Raw genomic sequence first — 11448 nt, 5'->3', positions numbered from 1 at the left:
CGTGACCACAACTCGCCAAAGTCCTGACGGCATCGTGTTTGACCTTCAAGCTTGACTCACGACTCCCAACTCACGACTTTGACTCTTGACTTTCGCGTGTTCATTGCCCAACGCAGCTCTCTTCGCCTCTCCTTCACCGTTTCGGACTTTGATCGCCCTCCAAGGTCCATCTCATCGCCGCCTGCTCGCCAGTCCGCCACCATTCCCGGCCGCTGGACGGGTCGTTGAGATTTCCTCCGAACCCCGGGTCACTCGCCCCCAACTCACTTGAGCGCTCCCTCATCAGCATCGATTCGTAGCTGCTGCACTGTCGGCAATGTCTCTCCGACTCAAGTTCAAGGGAGACAAGCCCGTAAAGAAACACAAGCACACAAAGACGGAACAGAACACAACTGGTAGTTCGGAATCGAAGAAAGGCAAGAGGAGGGCCGAAGGAGAGTTGGGAGACGATGTCTCGGATGTGGAGGAGGTGGGAGGAGATGAGCAGAGTGAGTACATTCATTATGAAGCAAGCTTGGATGATACGTGGTTGCATATGAGGGCTGATGACGGAGTGTCACAACTTTTCAGCATGGGTGCCTGTACAGCGCTTGACGGATCTGAATGGTCCGGCATTCTTTTACCAGGCGTTCCCGTCCACCTCCAGCTCGAATGCTATCCCACACGTCCTCTCCTACAATGCGCCCAATCGACGTATCGAAGTAACGCCTCTCCGTCCCGAGAATCTTTCCTTCGCCTCCTTAGCGCACGATGCACCTGGGCTTGTCGGAGCTAACGAGGAGCTAGAGGGCGCCGAGGTGGTCACGGATATGTCTTCAGGGCTGGAAGTCACACCCCGCTCAGTCAGCCAGGTATGGGTAGCCAGCAGAGTCCTGGACACGCCCTCTTCTGCTCCCGTATACACGCTCAAATCTTGCGAGTCGAGGTTCTTGGGCGTGACAGCCTCTGGCAACGCGAGCGCTGAAGCTGAAGCGAGAGGTCCCTTGGAGATGTGGACTTTGATCAAGTCCGACCGAGGCAGCGGTGCGTGGCGTCTAAGGTCAGCGCAGGAAGCTTTGCTGGGACTAGACGAGGTGGCAGGCGGCCGAATTGCTGTTCGAGGAGACGTCAGGGAAGAAGCAGAAGCAGAGGAGTCGCACCACGACGAGTCGCCCGGATCGGAGTGGCAGATCAGAGTGCAGTGGAAGTTTAGACATGAAGCTAGGTTGAGAGAAGCTAGCTCCCTGCCATTCAATCTGAGAGAGAAGGCTGCGAAGAGGGTGAAAGCTGCTGAAGGTGACTTGGATGAAGCCAAGCTTGTGTGAGTGAAGTATCGAGGCCGTCAAGCACCGTGCTGTGCCCGAGGGCAGATGCGTTGTATGCGCTCTGTTAATACGGGCGCATGCTGACTTCCTATCGCTTGAGCCCCGCAGCCACTCTCGTCAAGGATGGGGCCCTGGCAGGGACAAGACATACACCTCGGGCGATGCGAGAGCTGACAAGAGGTCTCTGGCTGGAGCGCGCGATGAAGGGCGGCTGGGCGAGGAGCTGCTGAATCGAAGGATGAAAATGAAAAGTGACAGGTATTGTTGAGCATCGCTCTTCCTTCTCATGTCACCAAGCCTTCCTGTATCTGGACGACTCGAAAGATTGGTCCGACCAGCAGCCTCACGCAATTGGGCCTTCAAGTGATTGAGCGATGACATCCCATTACGGTGCAGTCAAATTCCTGGCCCACTTGCTGTCAGGTACGGTCCAAATTTTGACTGTACCATCGTCACCAGCGCTGGCCAGCAAATCTGATAAGCCCGCATACTCTGGGTGGGTATCCTCTCCACTGTCGCCATCCTCGTTGAGTTCCTCAAACCGGCTCTTTTGCACGTCGAGATTACCCTTTAGAGATCTTGGAGCCCATCTGACACTGTTGACGTCCGCGTCTTCATGGGCTTGATCGATCTGAGCGATCAGAACTCTGCTCGGAGCCATCTTGCCTTCGGCTGGCTCTTGCATCTGAAAGACGCATATTCTACCATCGCCGCCTGCCGTAGCTATCCTTCCCAACCCTGACTGCTTAGTCTCGCTGTCATGACCCCAAGACACGCTGTAGATTGTTCTGGAGTGGTGACCCTTGAGGATATCCACGCACACCCACTTTTCACCCTTACGGCCAGGCATCTTGCCGTCCGGCTTGAGTCCCCTCTCTGCTGCCTCTTCCTCATTCAATCGCCTCCAGATGCGGACTGTGCAGTCTGCGCTCGCGCTAGCAAGATATTTGCCATCTGGAGAAAAGGCCATGTCCCAAACAGTTCCCTCGTGTCCTGACAATGTGGATATGCAGAACCAATCGTCCGAAGGATCATCGATGTACAGTCTGATCTGATCGTCGTAAGACGCGCTGGCGAGAAGCTCCACGTGAGGGTGGAAGAGGACGCACTTGACGTCTTGTGAGTGGTCCATGAGAACGCTCAGGCACTCGAACTCCGCCTCTGGTTGGACTTCCCACACCCAAACCGATCGATCGCGGGAACAACTAGCCAAGTGCGTACCGCTAGGAGAGAATGACACAGCTTTGCATTCGGACTCGTGACCTTCCAGCGTGCCTATGCAATCCCACTCTGGTCCCTCTTCGGGGTAATGCCCGAGTGTGGGAGGCTCTTCCACTGATTTGCCCTCCAACGCTGCGTTGATATCGCTTACGCGCTCCCAGATGCCGACGGTGGAGTCGAAAGAAGCTGTAGCTAGGGTCTTGCCGCTGGGAGCCCAAGACAATCCTCGCACGGTTCTGGAATGTCCTGTGGGTATGCTCTCCCGAAGTTCGAAACGCGGATGAGCGCGGGTGGAGACCAATGATGGTGAAGAGGGCGATGGTCCGTTGGTCGAGCCATGATCATTCATGCGAAAAGAGTGCAGATGGACGGTCTTGTCGGTGGAGCAGCTGGCCAGCAACGGTAGCCGAGGATTCCAAGCCAAGTTCCACGCTCGGTCTTGGTGGGAGGCCAGATCCTGCAGATGCACCAAGGCAGGTACCGCCGTCGAGGGCTTTTCCGCCTCCTCAGCTGACATGGTAACGTTGCGCTCGGGTATATTTCTTTTGGAGGCGGATCGTCAAATATGACGGAGAAGGTGAGTCGAATGTAAACTCCGTTATTATGGGCATCAGCTCCTCGAAGTCCATGTATACGTGATGAGGAAGCCGGGGGTCGTGGTCTGCTATCATCATTGTTGTATCTTCTGGTTTCGAATTCTGATGAACTATGGGTTTCTCGACGTTTGCCTATGCTTAACGGCTGACTGTGCCTCCCTCCCACGTGACCCGAATCGTCAAAGCAGCTCACATCCATCATTTCGTGATTTGTGGCTGCATGCACGGCACGCGACCACATCCCATCGGCGAGCATACACAAGAAGCACAGCAGAGGTTTACCCACACCCCTTCTTCCTGACTTCCACTCACCCACTCATCGAGACACGGCTTCATGCTCAAGCTCAGACCGGAATCGACACGTGTCAGGCACGACTCACGCGGTTGCAGCCACGCGAGCAGCTTGTCTTTGCACCTTCAGCACCTCCAAACTTGAACACCTCCGGGCGGTGTAGTCAATTTGGAGTCATTGGCTGGACTTGCCACTCGCACCATCGGCCGCTGGGGCTATCACGCCCCTCTCTCCAAGTCATCAACCTTCTGGTTTCCATCCTTGGAACTCTGGTCGGTTTCTCTTCTCGCGATGTCTCTCAAGCAGGAGGCTAAAGCCTTGCGTGCCTGCAAAGGATGTCTTTTCTTGCAGAAAGGCAGCGATTTCATGGCGAGAGGGTGTCCCAATTGTGAGGATGTACTCCAGGTGAGTGGATCAGTACCAATTTGAGATGAAGAGCATCAGTGCTCGCACGAGCAAGGTTGGCCGATGGAATGACGTCGCCAGACAAGCGTGTTCGGTACCGCACCGCTGGAGTCCCACGGACTTTGGAGAAGGCATTTGCGCGATCTAGAAGCGCCATGTTGCGGCATCCAATCTACGTCACCCATTCCATTCTCAATTGCATCACCAACGCACATGCTGATCTTGACGATCCTTGCTCCCGCCCCCGTCGACACCGCATTCCTCCGCGTCCCGCGAATCGACTCCTAACAGATGCAACAGAGCCGAGACGCCGTGGAGGACTATACGACCACTCAATTCGAGGGCGGCGCGGCTATTATCAAGCCTCCTGAGAGCTGGGTCGCGCGTTTTATGCGTCTCGGTGAGTTTGGATCTCACCGTTGAGCTCCCAATTGGAGCTTCGAGTGGCGACATTGCCGACTGGCAAGGCACCTGGCACGTGCTGATCAGGAACTCCACTTGTTTCCCTTTCCGATCTGGACATGCAGATCGCAAGATACCTGGGATGTACGCGATGAGCTGCTCCGCAAAGCTGCCAGCGGAGAAGCAGGCTCAGCTGGACGGGACCGCCTGATTCGCGGACCAGCCAACAGCAGGTCTTTCCGCGTCACGCGGCACTCCTTTCATCACGAATGCCTTGACTTCAACATCAACAAGGTAGTGTTCCCAATAGTTCTCGAATCGATTCCATTCCGATCCCAAGCACAAGCAATACAAGCAAGCATCCTATTCAGCACTATCGAGATGCGTACAGCAACAGCTCCGCGAGCAGCTCCGCATTCTGTGCTGGACCATCGATTATATGTCGAAGCGTGCTCAAAAGGATGGACGATGTCTTTTCTTCATCCAGCGCGATACTGCGCCTCGCGTGCTGAATCAGACTTCGGAGCTCTTTCAAGACACGTAGAGGTGGAACCCCTAGCTCCTCGATGATCTCCGAAGGCGGTGGTGCGACGGGCGTATCCAAATGCTCGATGTAGGCACGCAAAGAGTCGATTTGTTGATCTGTTGGTCCGACCAGCGTGCGCGAAGTCAAATCATTCTGCGCGGCACGTTGCTTGCGCTGTGCTGCACCATCTTGCGCTCCTTGCTCTGCACGCGAAGCTTTCGAGATTTGTGACCTCAACACGGAGCTGGGCCCGCTCCTCGGTATCACTGGTTCTAGCTGCATGGGTACGATGGTCGACTGAATCTGCGCTCCTAGAACAGCATCCGCGTAGTATTTGTTGGCGCCAACCTCTTTTAGATAGAGGCGAAACTTCGGATCGTTCACAGCGCTGAGTAGACGTTTGCGCTCTGCTCGTCCGCTGCGTACCTCTGTTGACACTCGTCGTTGCTTCACAAACATGCAACGACGTCCAAGCAACGCTTGTGCATCCGACTGGCTCGATTGTAGGAGAAGCGAAGTCGGCCAATACGCATCGGAGGCTGATTGAATTTCTTCTATCTGATGCAAGGCGGGCAGCTGTGCCGGCGTCTGGACCACTTTCTCCTCGCCTTGACTTTTGATCCGGATAGGCAGGTAGAGCAGCTGCTTTGACTCAATGTCCTGCGCAACTAGTAAGCGCGCCTCAACGGCGAGGACCCAAAAGTGTCTGCAGGGCTGGGGATGGACGCGATTGTCGCTGCTTGAGCTTGGAAAGCGTGGATAGAAGGCCATGATCATGGCAGCTATTGCTGAATCTGAAGTTCCGAGCGTGAAACGACCGCCGCCGAGGAACAGCAGCCCCAATGCCATATGGCAAGCCATCTGTGAACCGAATCCTGCGTCTGTGCGACCGTGAGCTATTCTGAGGTGCTTCAGGAGCGGCAAGTCTCCAGACCCTGCCATGACCATCGCCGCAGAGATGCTTAGTAGATCGGCACACGAGCGCAGAGCAGCCTGACGGATCTTCTGAAAGAATGTAGTCGGCTCTGCTTTGGCCTTTTCGAGGTTGGCGTTGAGCTCCTTCATCAGGCATGCATAAGCTTGAGGGTCGTGCGAGCCGGCGTACTTCAATGCTATGGCGAAAGCGGCACCTGCTCGTATGTTGAGGCTGGCAAGCTGAGCCGTCTCCCCCGGGCGACTCGATGAGATCAATTTGGCTAGGAATCGAGGTAGCGCTGAATCGATCCAATCGGTGCTGGGGCGTATAGAGGTCCACAGTATAAGGCACCGCGCGAGCGTCCGAATCAGTAAGAAGTCTGGTCTAATCGACTCAAGCTCAGCGATGCTCCTTGGGAAGGGAATGGCACCCGCGACTTCCTCACAGTCACTTTTGAGGTAGATCAGGCCCAGAGCGATGGCAGCCGGGCTGCTGGTGGTCGCCGTGTCCACTTGCCACTCTAGGTCGCTTTGATTAGCGTCGTCTTGAAAGAGGCTTGGCAGCTTGCCTGACATCAACTGCTCCAATTTGGTCAGAATGAAGCGATCAGGACCAGTACGCATACCAGTACGGCGAGCTTTGCCCAGCAACACCAACCCAAGACCGAAGGCTGCGGAAAGAGAGTACGCTTCTCTCTCCAGCTCGTGAGGCTGAGACGCTCGGACCTCGTTGCTGCCGATCTGATCAAGCATTCGTTTCGCAGTCCAAGCGTGGTCGCTACCCATGAAAAGGAGGGCCATGCCTAGAAGAGCGGCTGCTTGCTCCAGCATCGACAAATTGAGGTTGTGAGCTCCTTGCGGCTGGAAAGCGGGTAGGTGAGTGGCTATCAGATGTCTGGCGGCTGGATCGCCGGAGCCTGTGAGTGAGGCGCCCAGGCCTAGTAATAGTCCCACCGCAGCAAGGCCTCCTGTACGAGGCAGCAGTAGCTTGAGGACATGCACACGGCCCAGTCCTCCCAGCTGTCCAAGAAGCCCAATCCCAAGCAAGAATCCGGCGTCTCGATTGCTTACTTCCGAACCATGTTGGCCGAAAATCCACCCCGACTCGAGCGGTGCGCCACGGACGGCAATCTCAAGGGCGGATGCGGCGCCATTGTGAAACTCTGGCCAGTCCAACTCGCCCCCCTCGCTGCGCGGCGGAACATACTCGTACTCCACGCTGGGTGGCGGCACCACGTGAAGATCGAAGCTCAGCTTGGGGACGCGCCATTTCACCGTAGGGTTGTGCAGATGCGTTGCAATGTGCAACATGCCCCGTCCAATGCTGGTGGCCTTGATTCGCTCTTGCGCCCCGTGAAGCACCCGCAAAATGGTTTCCTTCGCTGCAGCATCACTAAAGCCGCATATTCGCAGGTGTAAAGGTCAGCGAAGCTCTCGAGTGTACTCATCTCGCCCAAAACGTAGTCTCACTTAAGAGTGTCCACTGAGGGATGCATGACCAATGTCCGCCCACGAGTCTGCAGCATTTGGAGCACGTCTCTGAGGCGAAGATCTGCACTGAACAACATCGCGACGACTGGATTGAGACGCGCAGATACCGTTTGCTTTGGCACCGAGGGCTCTAGCACAAAGGACATTGGGAGCTGTGCAGGCACGATGAAAGAGCCGCTTCAGTAGGCGCCAAAGACTACGCAAAGAAGCACGTACAAATGTGTTCGGCCACTGGAGATCAGAGGTATTCACGCTGGCGGCCAGATCCGCTCTTTCAATGAGCTTCAGTGCTTCACCGCTCAGATTGCTAGGAGGGTCAGCTTGACACATTCGAAGAGCTTCGAACAGTGGCGCAGCTAATGGCGTGAGCGGTCCGGCGAATTCAGTCGGCCTCACTTGCTCTTCCAGCATGGCTCCCAACACTTGAGCTGCTCTGCGCTGATCGAGGGGCTCCGCGCTCATGCTTTGATTCGTCTGAGCACCGAATGCCTGAAACACTCGCAGGAGGCGGGCGGCATTCGGCAAAAGACTTTCGAGCTTGTGAGAAGAGACTTCCTTCCGACCACCTAGCAAGTCCTTAGGCTGCACGCTCCTTCGAGCCGTCATTTGAGCTGCGAGGAGAGCTGAAGCGTCCGGTGGGTCCGGCTCTTCACCGAGTGCTCCGGTATCTTTAAAGATCAGATTTTCCACAATCAGCCGGCGAAAGCTATAGTCGCAGAGGAGGTTCCTCCTGACACTCACCGTTGCTCATCCTCCACACCTCGGGAAATACGCGGGCCCAATAGTCGACCCATTGCGTCCAGCCGCACCGCGCAGCCAATCGAGCCGCAAGCTCAGCCAGCCAAGGCAACTGGACAGCACACGCACGGGTCTCTAATCTAGCGTCTTGCGCCAGCGCATGAACGATGTGCAACACTAGCACACCCTCCTCCTTGTGCCTGGCGTCATATGGGGCGATCGGGTCCCCTGGTGCTGCTGCATCTGGAGCATAGGCGCCCAGGAGCTGGTCGCGCCCGTAACGATGGTGAGCCCGAGAGAGGAGGAGATTGTATGGCGTCTTGCCTACCGCCTTCACATTCTGAGAGGGAGCGAGCAGCTCCAGCAGCGCATGCCAATCGCTTGATGTGCTGACGAGCCCCCGAGGCATATCGGACTCGTTCCAACGCGAAATGAGATGCGAAGCAAGAGGAGCTGGAAGAGCCAATCGGAGTGCGTCAAGTACTCGAGTCGTGGTGGAACAGCTTGGCGAGCGAAAGAGCGTCACACTTTGAGCCAGCAACTTCTCGTTCAGCAAGACTGTGACCTCTACGCAAAATTTCCCTCGAGGTTGTAGCCTTATTGGCTGACCAGCTGCTACATCAAGCTTCACTGAGATGCTTTGGCTTTCTCGTAGAGCATCAGGGTACCACTGAATGTAGTGACGGTGAAGGATGGCCAGGCCATCATTCTCTCCGACAGCGCAGGCATCGATACAGTCCGTTGGGCTGTTGGACCATTGTGCGGCTGGGTTGTGCAGATCTATGCCACCACGCTGATTCGTCCTGGCTTGCCGAATGATGATTCGCTTGGCAGCAGGAATGACAATGCAAATTCCACTAGCAATGACGAATGCAGTGCTTCCGTACGAATTGGTTGTGTCACTTTAGCCACAGGACATCAATCGTTGGCGGGAGTGAGCGCGACAGGATAGACCAGCTTCGCTCTACATGCGAGCAAGATACTCACGAATCCCAGTGGTCCAGCGGGATCTCATCGAGCAACGCCACGCAGGCTCTCTCTGTCGGGTACTCCGACTCGTAAGCCTCCTCTCGAGGCGGACGAGGCGCAGTTGGCAATAGCGTCTGGCGTTGAGTCTGCGTGGATATGGCGGGTGCGGCATCAGATTGATTGCCGAGGTCCAGAAGCGCGCTCACATCCGCTTGTCGTGTTGAATTGATGCTAGATCTGCCTCTGCTGACGCTGACACGGGAGGAGACCTGCCTGCTCGTCGTGCGCTGGTTTGTGAAGGGCGTACGAGCAGCAACACTCATCTCCATGGCATGCTGAGTCTGAGAAGCCCTTCTCAGCCGCGTATTCGCAGCTGGACCGCCTGCTGAGAATGTTGTGCCGACGGCATCAGGCAGCAAAGAAGGCTGACCATTGGGGGGACCTCCAACACTGTTTCCAGGCCCGTTCAGCAACCCAACCAGATCTTCCGTCACTCGTTGGCTGGAGCCTCGAGCTCGACTTGGAACTCTGATGGAGCTCAAGCGCGCGCGAGTAGAAGGCCGACCTTGACCAATGGATGCCTGCGAAGCGCGTGCCTGCGATTGCGGTGCTTGAGACGGTCTGCCCTGACCGATCGAGGCGTGTGATTGCTGAAAGGTGAGGTCTGCTCTGGATGATGGCGCCCTCGTGTAAGAAGGTCTCTGAGACGTGTTTGCCGCTGCCGACGTTGCGCCGGCACTTCCGTCTAATTTGCCCGGCACTCCGTTGTCTGAAGCATCCATCAGCTCGACTCTAGGTCTGAGGGCCACATGGTAGCTATAAATGCGTACGCGATGGTGTTCTCTGCTGACTGTGACGAGCATGGGCCACGATTGACCAGAAGGAGTATCCTCGGCGCCAACAAAGATCACCTCCTCATTTAGCTCGTTGAAGCTGGAGGAAGCATCACCATGCTTCTCGACTGGGACCCACTCTTGGAACAAGCGACTGATATAGAAGAGCGACGCCAAAGGCTGTTCATCTGTAGAGCGCGAGCTGGCAGCATCCGCGCGAGCACGTTTTGCCCTCCTCTCATCCTCCTTCTCTTGCTCGCGGGTGATGAAAAGGCCGGTGCGGGCAGGAAATACAGCCCGGAGCTCGAAGGGTACGGCCACGGTTTGTTGCGCACCCGTGTCAGGGAAGTAGAGAAGGAGGGTCGAGGGCATAAAGACGCAAAGGGCCCGCTGGCACTGTCGAAGCGTGTTCGCCGCTTTCCGCTGGGGAGGTACTTTGCGAAACTGTTTCTGCGCCGGAGATAAAAGGTCATCCACTGCACCCAGCAAGCCCGATCCGCTGCTTGCTGTCTGATTCTCTGTTTGATCGCGACCCTTTCCATCGCTGCTGGGCCAGAGTCCCTCGTGAGCCACTTGTTGATCTGCAGTATTCATCCACGCCCAGCAAGCTTGCAGCACCTCGTCATCGTAGGTGAATTGTCTCACCAGCCTGCCGCCAGCAGACCAAACAAGTCGCTTGCCTTTCCACACCAGCTCCGTCTGGACGACCTTGCCTTCGCTAACCTCTCTCGAGTGAAAGCGCCCACCACTCGAAGACTGATTGCTTCTGCTAAGCGGATCGCTCGAGATGCCTTGGTCCGAAGCGCCTGCAATGCTCGCACGTCGCCGTACCTGAGGTGATCTTTGAAGTCTGGAAAGCACGCTCGAAGAATTTCGAGGAGGAGGCAGCACCTGCTGAAGTTGGTGTTGAATATGCTGCGCTGTCTTGTATTCAAGTTTGGCTTGCTCGCTCTTTGCTGCGCTCCAGCAAAGCACTTCTCCCATGGACTGCATCCTGCGCTCGAACGTCGATGTAGCGCTTCGAGTGTGATGTTGAGAGCCTTCGACGCAGACGGTGACTTTACGGGCCGGAGCGGGCAGGACGGGTCATTTCCGTTTCACCTCTGAGACTCGCGATTGATGCTGATGTGAAGTACAACGTTTGCTGGCGTGTGAGGGTGATCCAGGTGCTCAGGCTGTGTGCACCCGAACCATTTTCAGTTGAGATCCTTGGTCACCAGAGAGGCATGCCGCGCCGACTTGTAGTTCGTCGTGGTGTGCGCGCGTCTTGTTCAGATGTTACGCGGTCCGAATCTTGAATGAGCAGCGCGTGATTTGCATGGACGCATGCGCGCGTGATGATGATGCATGCATCATCCACCATGAGACGCGGTTTCGCCGCGGGACTAATACAGGTCACGTGTTTTCAATCAACACTAAAGACACCATCACCTCTCCGAACGCTCTTGACTTTTGACGAGCCAGTCTTCGTGCTTGACTACTCATACATCCGACATTCGAGTTGGCACTCTCTGGTCCTTGTGTGTTGGCGACGCTTCAGGTATCTGCCAAGCTAGAGGGATGAGTACGCTCAAGAGGCTCTCCGTATGGTCTGTCACAGACACTCAGCATTCGCATTCGACGCCACGCTCACTCAAGACTCCTACTCCTGCGCACAGTCCCGAGTTGCAACAATAAGATACATGCAGATCGATCACGAATATGTGGTCTTGTGTGAAAGATACAATGCACGAACAACTGGGAGCAAGTGCCAATC

The 11448-nt window shown here is 56.0% G+C and overlaps 4 protein-coding genes across 4 annotated transcripts; 2 read left to right on the top strand and 2 right to left on the bottom strand.

Moving 5' to 3' along the window:
* The first annotated feature begins 62 nt into the window (after positions 1-62).
* Positions 63-1631, top strand: IE81DRAFT_186467 (hypothetical protein). Its single transcript, XM_025510745.1, has 3 exons — positions 63-488; positions 571-1300; positions 1413-1631. Exons 1-3 carry the CDS (start codon positions 317-319, stop codon positions 1570-1572), a joined length of 1062 nt encoding a protein of 353 aa, XP_025368311.1. The 5' UTR covers positions 63-316; the 3' UTR covers positions 1573-1631.
* On the bottom strand, positions 1498-3185 carry IE81DRAFT_324877 (WD40 repeat-like protein). Its single transcript, XM_025514354.1, has one exon. It carries the CDS (start codon positions 3040-3042, stop codon positions 1690-1692), a length of 1353 nt encoding a protein of 450 aa, XP_025368310.1. The 5' UTR covers positions 3043-3185; the 3' UTR covers positions 1498-1689.
* A 519-nt stretch (positions 3186-3704) lies between these two features.
* On the top strand, positions 3705-4431 carry IE81DRAFT_292319 (transcription initiation Spt4; the record flags this gene model as incomplete). Its single annotated transcript, XM_025511952.1, has 3 exons — positions 3705-3818; positions 4110-4218; positions 4346-4431. The coding sequence occupies 3 exons, from the start codon at positions 3705-3707 to the stop codon at positions 4429-4431; spliced, it is 309 nt and encodes a 102-aa protein (XP_025368309.1).
* Positions 4432-4522: 91 nt separating this feature from the next.
* IE81DRAFT_367710 (hypothetical protein) lies at positions 4523-10946 on the bottom strand. Its single transcript, XM_025517103.1, has 5 exons — positions 8878-10946; positions 7894-8792; positions 7369-7820; positions 7132-7304; positions 4523-7054 (listed from the first exon to the last, which is right to left on the bottom strand). The coding sequence occupies exons 1-5, from the start codon at positions 10683-10685 to the stop codon at positions 4594-4596; spliced, it is 5793 nt and encodes a 1930-aa protein (XP_025368308.1). The 5' UTR covers positions 10686-10946; the 3' UTR covers positions 4523-4593.
* Between the last annotated feature and the right edge of the window lie 502 nt (positions 10947-11448).

Source organism: Ceraceosorus guamensis (assembly GCF_003144195.1).
Source record: "Ceraceosorus guamensis strain MCA 4658 unplaced genomic scaffold IE81scaffold_48, whole genome shotgun sequence".
NCBI lineage: Eukaryota > Fungi > Basidiomycota > Exobasidiomycetes > Ceraceosorales > Ceraceosoraceae > Ceraceosorus > Ceraceosorus guamensis.
Note: the sequence above shows the minus strand (reverse complement) of the source record. Positions and strands in the feature narration are given on the sequence as shown.